Here is a 13,648-nt window from a genome sequence, read left to right on the forward strand (position 1 = left end):
AATTGAGACAGGGACAAGGGTTTTGCAGGTGACTAGTGTGCATCGAAAACGAGCTAAAGAGAATGGCGTCTTACCCAAGAAACCGAGGCTTGGTCTTGATGTGGGTAGGACTAACCTTGATGTTATGTCTATGAGCTTATCTATTTTGAAACCATCACAAGAGGCTCCTAAGAAAAGAGGAAGACCAAGAGAGGCAGAAAACAAGTGCAAAACAGAAGTCCAGGCTGTGAAAACGTGACCAATGAAACCAGTCAAGACCCCAAAGAAAATGAAGAAGCTGGTAAATAGTTTATCGGAATTTACTTCACTTGTTGCTAATAATAGTTCTAACCTTGTCAAGGGAAAGGAGCCCATTGTTGCCTAGTTTGGTTCTATTTAGAATAATGTATATGCTAGTATAAGTGTCTTTATGAGTCTTTGTAGAAGTATTTGGCTTTATCGTACCACAATAGCGTGCTCGGCCTATAAAGTTAAGTTTAATAGAGTGCTTATGGGGCGAGGTATTTTGTTAGCATAGACTACCATGAGCTATCATTGTCTAAATAGAGCAGTCATCTTTTGTACTATTCATACCCATGATTTAAGGTCATATAAATGATATGAACTCTTTATTTAATATATATATATATATATATATATATATATATATATTTTTAAATCTAGTTAAAATAGATAGAACTGTTTTTTTTTTTTTAAAAAAAAATAGAGAGAACTGATGTAGAGCCAAAATGACTTTTTAGCAACGTTGGCTGAAATTTGATTAAAAAATGGCTAATATTGTTAAAAATGCTCTAAGAGCATCTTTAGCAATGCTAGCCATTTTTTAGTCAAATTTTAGCTAAAGTAGCTAAAAAGTCATTTTGTCTAGCCACTTTAGAAATATATCTGTATCAGTGCTCTCTATTTTAGCTAATTTTGAGTTTATATTATTTTTTAAAGGAATATTAAATAGTTTAAATGTATTTATAAATTACATAAAGTAACTCAAAAGGAATGTTTTAAATTATAGAGAGTCTCATCTCGCTCTCTATATTTAGAAGTGAGATAGCTAAAAGTTATAATAGAGAGTCAGTTAGGAGTCTGGTGTAGCTGCTAAAATAGATAAAAAGCTAAACATGCTCTCTAAGAGTATCTTTAGCAGACTCTCTATTTTGGCTCCTTAGCTATTTTAGAGAGCATGTTTAGCTTTTTATCTATTTTAGCAGCTGCACCAGACTCCTAAATGACTCTCTATTATAACTTTTAGCTATCTCGCTCCTAAATATAGAGAGCGAGATGAGACTCTCTATAATTTAAAACATTTTTTTTGAGTTACATTATGTAATTTATAAATACATTTAAACTATTTAATATTCCTTTAAAAAATAATATAAATTCAAAATTAGTTAAAATAGAGAGCACTGATACAGATATATTTCTAAAGTGGCTAGCCAAAATGACTTTTTAGCTACTTTAGCTAAAATTTGACTAAAAAATGGCTAGCATTGCTAAAAATGCTATAAAATAGCTAAGGAGCCAAAATAGAGAGTCTGCTAAAGATGCTCTAACACTTTAAACTAATTCACAATTTGAAAATATTAACACTATATCGACACTCACACAATATAACATAATTTTCTAATAATTGTGTGTCCAAATTTTCTCTGTTTTTTTTTTTTTGGCATACATTTGATAGCGTAGATCAATGATCGGACCATTTGTATGTGAAACCAAACTTATTTAAAGGCATCTCCAAGAAAAATCAAAGTAAACAAAAATCATTTGTTCAAGCGATTGCAGTAGACAAATGGACACTGATCATGAAAATATCTAACTTTCACCACATTGTCTATTTATTTAATATAATTAGATGAGTTAAAATCTTTTTATTTGGACTTATTTTTTTATTTACTATAATATTTAAATATTAATTTTCAGATCAGAAAACTATATTATTAATTAGAAGTGTATAAATAAGAGAGTTTAGATACATGAGTTCCAACCAGTTTGGACCTGCAGGCTATGTTTCTTTTCTGATTTAAATTCTTTCTTACATAGTTTATGAGAGTTCGTACCAATTTATTTTCCTTTTCTTAATCGAATTCTTTCTGACATAGTCCATATGCTCTCAATTTCTTCACTAGAAGACTTCTAGATTTTTTTTTCTTTCCAATTTGCGGGTCTTCATGACAAACTAACCTCAGTCAAGAATACCTGCTCTACTTTTGGGTTCGATTGTAATCTAGCTAAAAAACAATTTGTTACTGCTTTAAAATATTTATATTGCGTAGAATTATTGTGCTTCTTTAAAGCTTTGTCATCTTTTGAGTCCCTTTTAGGGGTTTCTAATTAAGTAGTTTTCTGGCCTTTTCTTTTCATGGGGATACTGTAATCGATCATCATCTTAATTAGTTTTTGTTTTATTATTGTAATAGTGTGTTAGTAGTACGCAGCCCATTTTATATGTTATTAAGTATGTTTTAGTACATAATCTATCATATATTCCGTGCAATATATTTGATATGCACCAACTTTTGCTCATATCCTCAAAGCCTTTAGCATTTGGCCTTTCATCTATGCGCATTATTCTTATGTCACTCTATGCACTAATTTTATATTGTCACATCTTGCTTTCTATAAAGTATTTCTGTATTTTAGGGTCTTTAGGTACGGATGCTACTAGAGCCTAAATTATGTTTCACTTTAATTTATACATCTCATGATGCTATATACATTTTAAATGCCCATATTTATGAATCCAAACACTCAAACTAAAAAAATTACACGTGTTTAAATTGATGATCGTATAAGTGAAGGTAAGAGTTGAATTCTTGTCGTTAATGTGAGTTGATGAAAATATACTCACGAATAAGAGAATGTAAATTAAAGTCGAAGTTTTGTCACTCTATGTGTGAGTGTGATGTAAAATTTCTATATGTTCATTCTCACTTATTCCATCACGGTTAACTTACTATCGTTCTACGTACCTCTATTCATTATCATACTTTGTCATGATTACTTGAGTAAGGTTTGGTGCTGGGTAGGTCTAGCTAGGAAGAATATGTGTTTTCTTTTCTTGCATCCCTTTCCTTCTAGTTGACTCTCATGATATAAGGGTTTGTTTAGGGTTTTAAAATATAGAGAGCAGCCGAACATGTTACTGTGACTATATATTCCGACATTTTTCCACTCAATTAGACTAGTTAGCTAGATTACTACTATATAGCCTTTGATTAGATTATAGTAGCCTTTGATTAGATTAACATTGGAAGGGAACTGTGTAATCATATCAGTTCGCCTAATCTCTGAACTTCACTCGGTGCCTTATCCACCATATCTTAACTTTTGTATTCCTTCTACATATAATTTTTTTTTTTTTTTGACTTTGTCAAGGGAAACCCAAAGGCTTCCTAGGCCCAAGATAAACCCCTTCGGCGCATGTGAAATACTCCAATTGTGCATTGCAGCACAGTGCCTGGCCACTTTAACAGCTTTGGGGTTCGAACCTATACTATATATAGAGATTATATTCGCTATTCCCTCATTTTGGTAATTTTACTAATAAAGAAAGAATTTTATTTTAACCGTAAGAATTTATTAGAAACAAAGTTGCCACTGCTTGAAATAATCGTGATCGTGATCGATTGTGGCTTAACCCCACTTAAGAAATAATTCCAAAGCAAAGCCAACAGAATGGTTGTGGAAATCCCACTTCAATAATTTATGCAAAGAAAGTTCTAAACATAAACACGTACGTACGCATATGGAACTAATTCTCATACTTATTTTTAAGAAATTATTCCAATAGTGTCACTGTTGGGTTCGGTTTCATTGAAATAGTTTATAGCGACCCAGAAAGTAAAGATAAAAGTATGTGGCTAGGTTATCCTCTCATACCAGGTTGAGCTAATTAGCTAGAAGATACGTTACTCAATCAAGGGGGAATTAACTTGGCTGAGAACAAAGCTAGGTAGCACCAATTAAAGGGGTTTGCTTATTAATCATTTTCACTCCTCGAACCTTTATTAAAAATTGATTGATGAATTCAGATTTGAATCTCCTGTTGGCATGCAATGAGTGGATCTTTGATGCATAATTTATTCAAGCGAACGAAATGGTTGTCTTTCAAAACTTTGGAATTGAAAATGATATGTGCTATGATCATTAATTGTTCTGGATAATCTTCAAACCCTTTTTTTGATAGTTTTTTTTCCCCGCTAAGTTAAGATATATTTATTAATCAATGATTCAATGCTACAGTTTCTTTTCGACGAATATCAATGCTAGTAGTTGGATCATATATGAAAAAAGAATTTGGACCACGAGTGTTTATTTATTTTTATTATTATTATTATTATTATTTTAAGGATGATGTTATTTATTTTTTTTAAAATAGAGGATGATGTTATTTATACGCCTAAAATTATTCCGTTATTCCAAATATTTCTATAACTCTAGAGGCGACATTCATTTTAAGCACTTGAGAAATGAAGTTGTTTTTAGATTGGATAACCTATATCAACGTCAAACAGGAACATTATAGTATCGTACTCTAATGAAAATTCCAACTACAGGTTATTACATATTTAAAATAAATTATTACAAATAACCTAATACGCATAATTAAAATTTAAAAGATTGACAACGTACAACAACAAAATATTAACCAATTCATAGATTTAATACTCTTGTTTCGATGAGATACATTTTCAACGTACTCAACAGTTCTCTCTCTCTCTTTCAATATTTCCCAATTGCATAAACAAAGTTTTTAGCTCTTTTAATTGAATCAACAACGAACAGATAGTGAAGAAAAATATTACATACAACATTTCTTAACAAGTTCGATCGTTTGTCTTTCTTATGGGGGGCCACGCCATCCTCAAGAATTAATGAGATAAAAGAACCTAAAAGAAACACGAGTTTAACCTATTAGAAAAAAGAAAGAAATATGTATTACTTTAACTTGATGATTAGTTAAAGAACTCAAAGAAAGTATGGCCCAACCCCAACCCCAACTCCCAACATATTATTGATGATGACCTAGCTAGTGGGATTTGGTTTGGATTTGTTCCTCTCCCAATTATTTCCTTTTAACAACTTACAGTAATATAATAACATTAAGTCTCAGATAAGATAATCTTAGTGGAAGAGACTTAAGAATTCCAATAAGGATGAATAAAGTTGAAAACGTATTATTTAGTTTTAGGGAAGAAGAAGAGAGCTGGGGAGCTTGGAATATCCTATTGTCCTTAACGTGTACGTTTAAAGAGTGGAAGGTGACAATGGCGGAAGGAGGGGACTCAAGTGGGATCCACGCCACTCATCTTGGATAAGCATCGTCTGTCTGTGTTTCTGTAATTAGGGTAATACGATATGTAATTATGTATGCCGATCTAGTTGCAAACACAGAGACTTAGCACCATCAGAGGTAAAACATAAAATAGGGAGCTACCCAGTTTCTTGTTTGGGGTCCCAGATAGCGTCCACCCTCATCTCTTGGCAAAGTGTTTAGTTTTTTTATGGCTAAAAACGATCATTTCTGTCATGCTGATCGATGGGTGATTGAGTGATAATCCCATATAGGAAGTTGAAAGTATACAACTCGATCAAAGAACTAGATATTAGGATGAGATCCATATAAGCTAACTATAACAGAGAATGATAGATTTATTATGCATGTGTATAATCAGTGTAGTAAAAATAAAAAATCGTGTATATTCTTCTAATATTTTATAAGTACGTGTACATACTCAATTGAAATCATTTTTAAAATATGCGTTGATATGAATACAATACATGTATTTACTTACAATAATAATAAGAAGTCGGTATAAAATGCATAGGATTTGATGATTTCAAACTTTTCGAGACCAAAACTACCATAGCATGTTAAAAATAAACTCCATAATATTAATACGTAGTAAGCATTTAGTTAATGAAAAAAAAAATGCAAAGAATCAAAAGAACTAGGTGATCGAAATTGTAAGAAATTTTTTTGTTCTACGCTTACAATCCCGTTTGATGACGGATGTTGTCCGCTTACTTGTCAATAAATAAGTCACATTATGTCATCAACTAACAACGTACGTACACCTCGAAAGCAAAATTAAAGTTCAGAAAACGCGAGAAAACAACATCCATATGAAACGTATTTGTGTATCATGAATCTTTATATATGCACCTAGCTAGCTTCATAATTCCATGCATAATTCCAGAAGAACGAATATGCACGTATATATGAAAAGAAGAAAAATAATGTCGTTTTCTGATTCTTTAACTGAAAGCAAGGAGCTGCTTTAAACTGAATCAACCCAGAAAAAAGACACAAAAATAAAGGCAGGGAAGTGCAAATTGCGTGTGAGACTGTGAGTAATCGCTGGAATCAAACTAAAAGCAACAACACATGCATCACCCACAAACCGTTTCCTGTTTATACAAATATAAAAGCAATTGTTTTTTTTTTTTTCCTTCTCTTTTCAGTTCAGCTGGCTAAGGTTCATGCCCCCATAGGCCAAATCTAAAGCTTCTTTCTTCTTTGCGTTTTGTTTTTATATGTTCATACACGTATAGCTAGGGCATATATATATGTCTAGCCCTGTTTCTTTTGGAAGCCATTTCAAAATCCTCATTATTGAAGAACTATACATGATCGAATTGATGAGCTTCGAGTTATCTTCATATGCATTGCGCCGCATATTTCATTCCATGGTTTGGATTAAATCTCTGTCACATGAATCAATGGAGGAATCTAATCCCTAAACCCTAAAACCACCAAGGGGACCTAAGCTGTTGGATGGTGGTGATGTCATGTTGTGGTCCCTACAATTTATTGAATTTAAAATTTAACAACTTACCATGATGTCTGAATTCAGGTATCCCAAGAATATTAACGGGTGGCTATCGTATCAAAATTCGAAGTCATTCTATCAAGAAGGGGATAGCTCAAATTTTTGTTCAATAGTAAGCAGAGTTCTAGACAAATGATCGATCTACTTGGAGCATATAATAGTAAATAGTTTTAAAGAAACAGATATACGTACGTATCTCCATTTATGAGAAATGAGTTATGCTCATTTATTTAACATCTTGTCGAAACACCCTCACTTGACATACCTGCAATATAATTTAATTTCGAAATCATTGATTCTTTAAAATTTCTTTATCGACGGAGACCATTTCTGCAAAAGAAAAGCAACCAAGTGAAAACTAACTTTTCTCTTAGTTTCTTTTTATGCCTTGGTGTCCATTGTATTTGTCTACGAACTAGAGTTAAAATCTCACATGAACTGTTATTGACCATGTTACTGTTACTAAAGTTCCTCTCAACTCGATTAGATCGTAGGGTCCCCAGTCGTTCCCCAGGTCATTATAATTGGATCAAAAAAACATTCCCTAATACTCATATATACCTCCCCTTGTCACCCCAACTTGAATCGCATTATGACAGAGCAAATGATGGATTTAAGGAAAGTCTTCTCGATCATAGGGCTCTACAATATGATATTGTTATTCTTGTCCAACTTGGGGTTTGCATCTGTGACACTCACATCACATTACACAAGTGTGTAACTTGTCCTCCGTTTTTTCATTTTCCATTAATGGTTTGATTACACTGTCCCTCTCATGTATATGTGTATATATAGAAACTCTTAGGTGTCTTCCTCATTCTAACGAAATAACATTTCAAAGGTACGTGAGGTAAGATTGTCTCGCATAACCTATTTTGGTGATGAGATCTATAAAAGATGAAAACTCTCGATTTTTTTCAAATGTTATCCTCGCTGAATAATTACACCAACATTTATAACATTGAGATATTTTTACGGTAACAATAAAAATTTAGAGGTCACAAATGCGTTTGAGGTATATTAGTGTAACAATATATAAAAAAAAATATCTCGATTTAGAGGTAGACTAATTCGACATTTAGCTAAACGGATATACGTATATATGACTAGTCCATACTTGACCTTCCAACATATGAAACACTAAGTACGTACATATGGTGTACTACTGTACTATAATGGGTACGGTTGGATAATACTGTTGGAATAACTTTTTCAAGATTGTTAAACCTTTTTCTATTTTCATTTCCTTCACTTTGCCAAAACGTTAAATGATTCCATTCCCTATTGAAGAGTGATCCAAAATGCCAAAGCTACCCCTGAGTGGGTTTTTACAGTGCTCTCGATGAGATGAATGAAATATTCCAAGAGAGAACAAAGAGAGACCCAGATGGCCCCCACCATCCTCATGCAAAATGACGACACCATTCACCTCAAAAACACAAATACCCACAAACTCTTCATAGAACCAAACCACCGTACCCCTCTCTCTCTATATATAACCTACCTCTGAACCCACTTCTCAACCCACAATTTCATCTCTCTCTTCCTCTTTTCCTCTTCACATCAATCTCTGCTCTTCCTCTCCTCGAATTCCCAAACCCCCACAAATCACATTTCAATGGCAGCAAGAGAGCCTTTCAACGTGACAGTCAGGTCACCGGCCGTGACAACACAGCGGTCACCGTGGCATTCACCGGTCCCCTACTTGTTCGGCGGTTTGGCGGCCATGTTGGGTCTCATCGCCTTTGCCCTTCTCATCTTAGCCTGTTCGTACTGGAAGCTTTCCGGCTACCTCGAAAACAGCGAAAACGAGGGTGAGCGAGACCTGGAGGCCGGCGAAGGAGGCAAAGGCGACGAAACCCAGAAGGCCCCGCCGGTTTTCGAAGAGAAAATCTTGGTGATCATGGCCGGTGACGCAAAGCCAACTTTCTTGGCCACCCCCATTTCGAGTAGGTCATCGTCTTTCGGTGACAGTTCGAGTACTAATAGCACTACTTGTAGCTGCGATAAGAGTGAGAAGTCGGTGGAAATGGCCGAGCAGACTGAAACGACTGTGAAATTGGAAACTAGTAGTGGTGCTGAAAATGTTCATCATCATGAGAACAACACCGAGGCGACGCATGAGGCCTCAACAGATCAGACCAATTAATTTTCTTCTTTTTCTTTTTTTAATTTTCCTCTTTTTTTTGGGGTTCTCAATCTCTTGTGATTTTTGGGTTTGGCTGTGATCTGAAAGAGAGCTTGCATGTTGTTCTTTTTCACGGAAGCTGTAAATTAATTTTTGAGATGAAATAGAAGAATTCTCTATTCTTCACAATTTTGGTGTCTTTACTTTTTCTTCTGAATGGTTGCGGATTGGTGCTGCTTGTACTCTCAATTCCTCATCTTTTATTATCTGGATTTGATGAGAGGTAAAAAGGAAAAAAAAATTACAGTTTGATTGTAATTAACGGTTACAATCATTTGAACCGAAATCCAGAAACCGAAATTTAACGAAGCATGAAAAAACAATTTTGAGTGAAGCATGAAATTCTGGTGCGTGTATTAGTTAAATGACGAAGGGAAAGCACGTGTGAGCTATGCAGTTGTAGTTCTTTGGAAGCGTGCCTGATGCGGCGAGAGGAAACTGCACCAGGTTGCTGCTGCTGGAAGCATTGATGTTGATGACCAGACTGTTCTTTTTTAATTTCATCAAAATTAATTTTTATTTCGATGCATGAATTTCTCTGTTATCTTCATGAAAGAAACATATACTATATCAGAAAGGAATTAAGTACAATTAGTGATCCAACTTTGCACTTAATTATTGATTTGTCGGGTCCAGATTAGATGAGTATATGATGTGTGCCCCTGCACTTGAATATTATAGGGTATTCCATATGATTTTCCCTTCTTTTCGAGGGCATATTAAATACGTTATGATATTTCTAGCTAGGTGCTGATGTAAAATAGAATAATTATGTTTGTGAGTGGATCATTGCGCAATGCGCATTGTTATGTTGAGGGGCACATTTTGTTTTGGCATTAATCTTGTTCATATGTTGGGTGGTGACACTGGCTAGGTGTGGTGGACACATATGGATATGGAAAAATGATGATGGCAAGCAACAATCATTGGGATTAATAGTGATATATACATGATGCGTCAAATAGTAAGCCACTAAAATCTCAGTAGTTCTTTAAATTGGGAATAATGTATATGTTGGAGAAAACCACCACAGGTGGTCGAGTTGGTAAGAACCTCCAGGTGTGAAACCCCCACACCCGGGTTCGAATCCCGCCGACGCTTATTGGAGTTAAATCCCAATATATTCTTGGTGGCCAGGGGGGAGGAAGCGTTCTGACAAGATCTCCCGAGCACGGATTAGTCTCTGGGCCTAGGAAGCCTTTGAGGACACCGTGTGATTGACAAATCAAAAAAATGTATATGTTGGAGAATAGAATCCCACATGAAAAAAAAGTCTAAGCTTTTATAAGATACAAATAAGATTTTAGGACTCTCCACCTATAGCTTATAGATTTGGATTAGATGCCTAAATTTCTACTTGAAATCAAAACAAGTTACTCATTTCTAAATAATTATCCAATGGTGAAATGGGCTCAACAAAACTAACATACTTGATATTTGTGACGTGCTTAATATTGCTAAGTATGAGAGTGCAGTATGTGTATGATCTTACTTACTTCTACTACAAAAATTATTTTTATGTGCATCCTGATGTCATGTGAGGGAGCTTGTTGGAGAATGTTAGCTATTTCACCCACATAGCCAATTCATTTTTGGATGAATTGCACATGGCTAAAATTGGATTATCATGAGTGTTGTTAAACTTCCATTTAATCATGATGTAGTTTCAAGGAGAATTCTTGGGTACCTTGGTGTTTGCCATACCCTCATTTTGTTAAATATTTTGGATCATTGGATTAGTAATATATCCAATGGTTCAAAATATTTAACAAATTGGTAACTTGTTTAGCCCTTAGCCTTTCTAATTTTTTTGGTAACACAAACTACTAATTGAATTGAAAACAATAAAGATAGTGAAAACAATAAAGCCAATTAATGTTTGATTATCAATTGACAATTGACAATTATGATTTTTCCTTTTTCAAAAAAAATTAAAAGAACCTTCTATCCTAGGTTCACTGAATTACTTTTAGTTAAATAGTCTATATTACTAATTAATTTTATTATTAGTGAATTAATGCTTGTTATTAATGGACAATTACACAATTGAAAACCTTCTAACCTAAGTTCGCAAAATTACTTAATACTAATCTTTATTACCAATTAATTATATCATTAATAGTTTCCTTAACCAAATATAATTCTTTTTACATGCATTTTACAACAACGACAACAATTAGTGTAAAAATAAATAATATTTGTTTTAAATGTAGTCAAATGAGAACCTACTTTAGGACTTATTTACTCAAATGAGAATCTACTTTACTCTAATGAAAACCTATTACAATTACCACTTTTAGGATTTAATTACTCAAATGAGAACCTACTTTTCTCTAACGAAGATCTTATTTACTTTAATGCGGATTTTTTTTGTAATTACCACATGTGTCCTCAAAGTGGTTACATGAGTCCTCAAAGTGGTAAATATTATATAAAATAGAACATGTATGAATCTTTATGTTTTTATCATTAGTGAAATTATTACTACAATGACTACACATTTTATCACAACCCACAACACTTGATGTAAAAGTGGTAACTTTTGTTCTATTTGTAGTAATTACTCCACCTAAACTAATGTACTAATTTATAGACAATTTAACAAGTATGACAACAAATTTGTTGTCAGAGTGGTAAATCTTTATGTTTTTATTATTAATGAAATGATTACTACAATGACTACACATTTTACCACAATCACAACAATTGATGTAAAAGCAGTAACTTTTGTCCTATTTATAGTAATTACTCAACCTAAACTAATGTACTAATTTATGGACAATTTAACAAGTGCAACAACAAATTTGTTGTCAAAGTGGTAAATCTTTATATTTTTATCATTAATGGAATAATTACTCAATGACTACATATTTTACCATAACTCGCAACTATTGGTGTAAAAGCGGTAACTTTTGTTCTGATTGTAGTAATTACTTCAAAAACTATACCATTTACAAGATTACCAACCATTTTACAATTCCGAAAACATTTGTGTTGTGAACATGGTAAAATTAAAATTAGATCAAAAGATATGTAACAACTCAGTATTGTAAGGAGCTTCTCCACTTGATAATCAAGGTTCTTAAATTTGATAAAAGTTGTCCAAATATGATATTTACATCTTTGACTACTCAATTACAATAACCACAACAACTGTTGTCATAAGTCGTAATTGTAGTTCAACTATGTGTAATTTATTATTTTGACAATACTTGTTACATGATTTTTAACAATGTTACATATCAAGAAAGAGTGTGTTGTTAATATGGTAAATTTTATTTTTAAAAATGACACATGTCGATATTTAATTGGGTAACCTGTTGACCAGTTCAGTAGGTTTCCACTATATTAATTTACTAAAAGTAAAAAAAAAATAAAAAAACAAGGGTATGGCAAACACCAAGGTATCCAAGACCACCGTAGTTTCAATACAAATTGTTAATATTTAATCTTTAACTCAATAGATTTCATAAATACAGGGGACGGTAAGAACCATTAGAAAGTTCCTATTCATCACTATAATGAAACATGAATGAAAAATGGGACCAACAAAAAACTATATATATATATATATATATATATATATATATATATATATATATATATATATATATATAATGTGTGTGTGTGTGTAGAACAATGGAAGTTGATGTTTGAACAGAGATAAGAATCAAATCAACCTAATCTTAGGAAACCAGCTAATTGGTAATGAAATTCACAACATATATTAGAAGTTGAGATGGATATATAGTGTTTGGATAGTACTTGGAAGTAATAGTCACCACAGAAAAACTCAGTTCAAAATCCATTATAAACCTTAAAAAAAAAAGCAATAAAGAGAGGAAAAAGAGAGAGATGCGGCAGGCAGAAAATGCTCGAGTATATAGTCTCTCTAAAGCAGAAATGATAGAAAGTTGTACTAGTAACTAGCACTACCTAGTCGAGCTTTACAAAAGAATATATGGCTAAAAAATTTGAGGAACCTTGTACGATAGTTTCTTGGAATAGTTATTATGAACCTCTGTTTCTATTCTTTTCTTTTCATGGAAACTAAAACTAAATGAGTGACAAGTGTTTGCATGTGAACTGGATGTCTCATTGCTTTTGCTTCAAATCGATCGATTACCTCCAATTATCTAAACTCGAAAGTTCCAAACTAACTTTGAGTTTTGCCAAATCACTTAGAATGACAGAAGATGCTGGCATGGCTATAGGTATATAGCTCTTTGATTCTTTCTTTGTTAAATTCTCTCGGCTTTCAATTCCTTTCTTGCATGTACTTCTTCAGTTCCATCCCTACAACGTCCTAGATGTGGTTAGGTACATTGTTGGACAAGCATATCTTCCTAACTTATAATGCACCATGTTCATGGGTTTTCTACATATCTACATTAATATGTTGGTACAAATTAACTCCTTGCAGCCACGCTAATTTGAGTACTAGCTAACCAGAAACCATAATTGTGTTCACCATTGTTGGGAAATAAATTCATGTCACTAGCTTATTGATACGTCCATATTGTCTCCAATTCAGTCAGTAGTCTTCATAACTAGAATACCACACAATATATTACTAATACAAGCAACATCTATGACGTAATAATTATGTGTACTACTTGGGTTATTTCTC

General features: G+C 33.1%; 1 protein-coding gene across 1 annotated transcript; it reads left to right on the forward strand.

Moving 5' to 3' along the window:
- The first annotated feature begins 8,330 nt into the window (after positions 1-8,330).
- LOC133710112 (protein GLUTAMINE DUMPER 3) lies at positions 8,331-9,147 on the forward strand. Its single transcript, XM_062136106.1, has one exon. The coding sequence runs from the start codon at positions 8,449-8,451 to the stop codon at positions 8,977-8,979; it is 531 nt and encodes a 176-aa protein (XP_061992090.1). The 5' UTR covers positions 8,331-8,448; the 3' UTR covers positions 8,980-9,147.
- Positions 9,148-13,648: the final 4,501 nt, after the last annotated feature.

The sequence above is a fragment of the Rosa rugosa genome, chromosome 5 (genome assembly GCF_958449725.1).
Source record: "Rosa rugosa chromosome 5, drRosRugo1.1, whole genome shotgun sequence".
Classification (NCBI taxonomy): domain Eukaryota; kingdom Viridiplantae; phylum Streptophyta; class Magnoliopsida; order Rosales; family Rosaceae; genus Rosa; species Rosa rugosa.

Excerpts from the sequence above, each read along its gene's own strand:
- LOC133710112 (XM_062136106.1), top strand. The coding sequence starts at position 8,449 with ATGGCAGCAAGAGAGCCTTTCAACGTGACAGTCAGGTCACCGGCCGTG.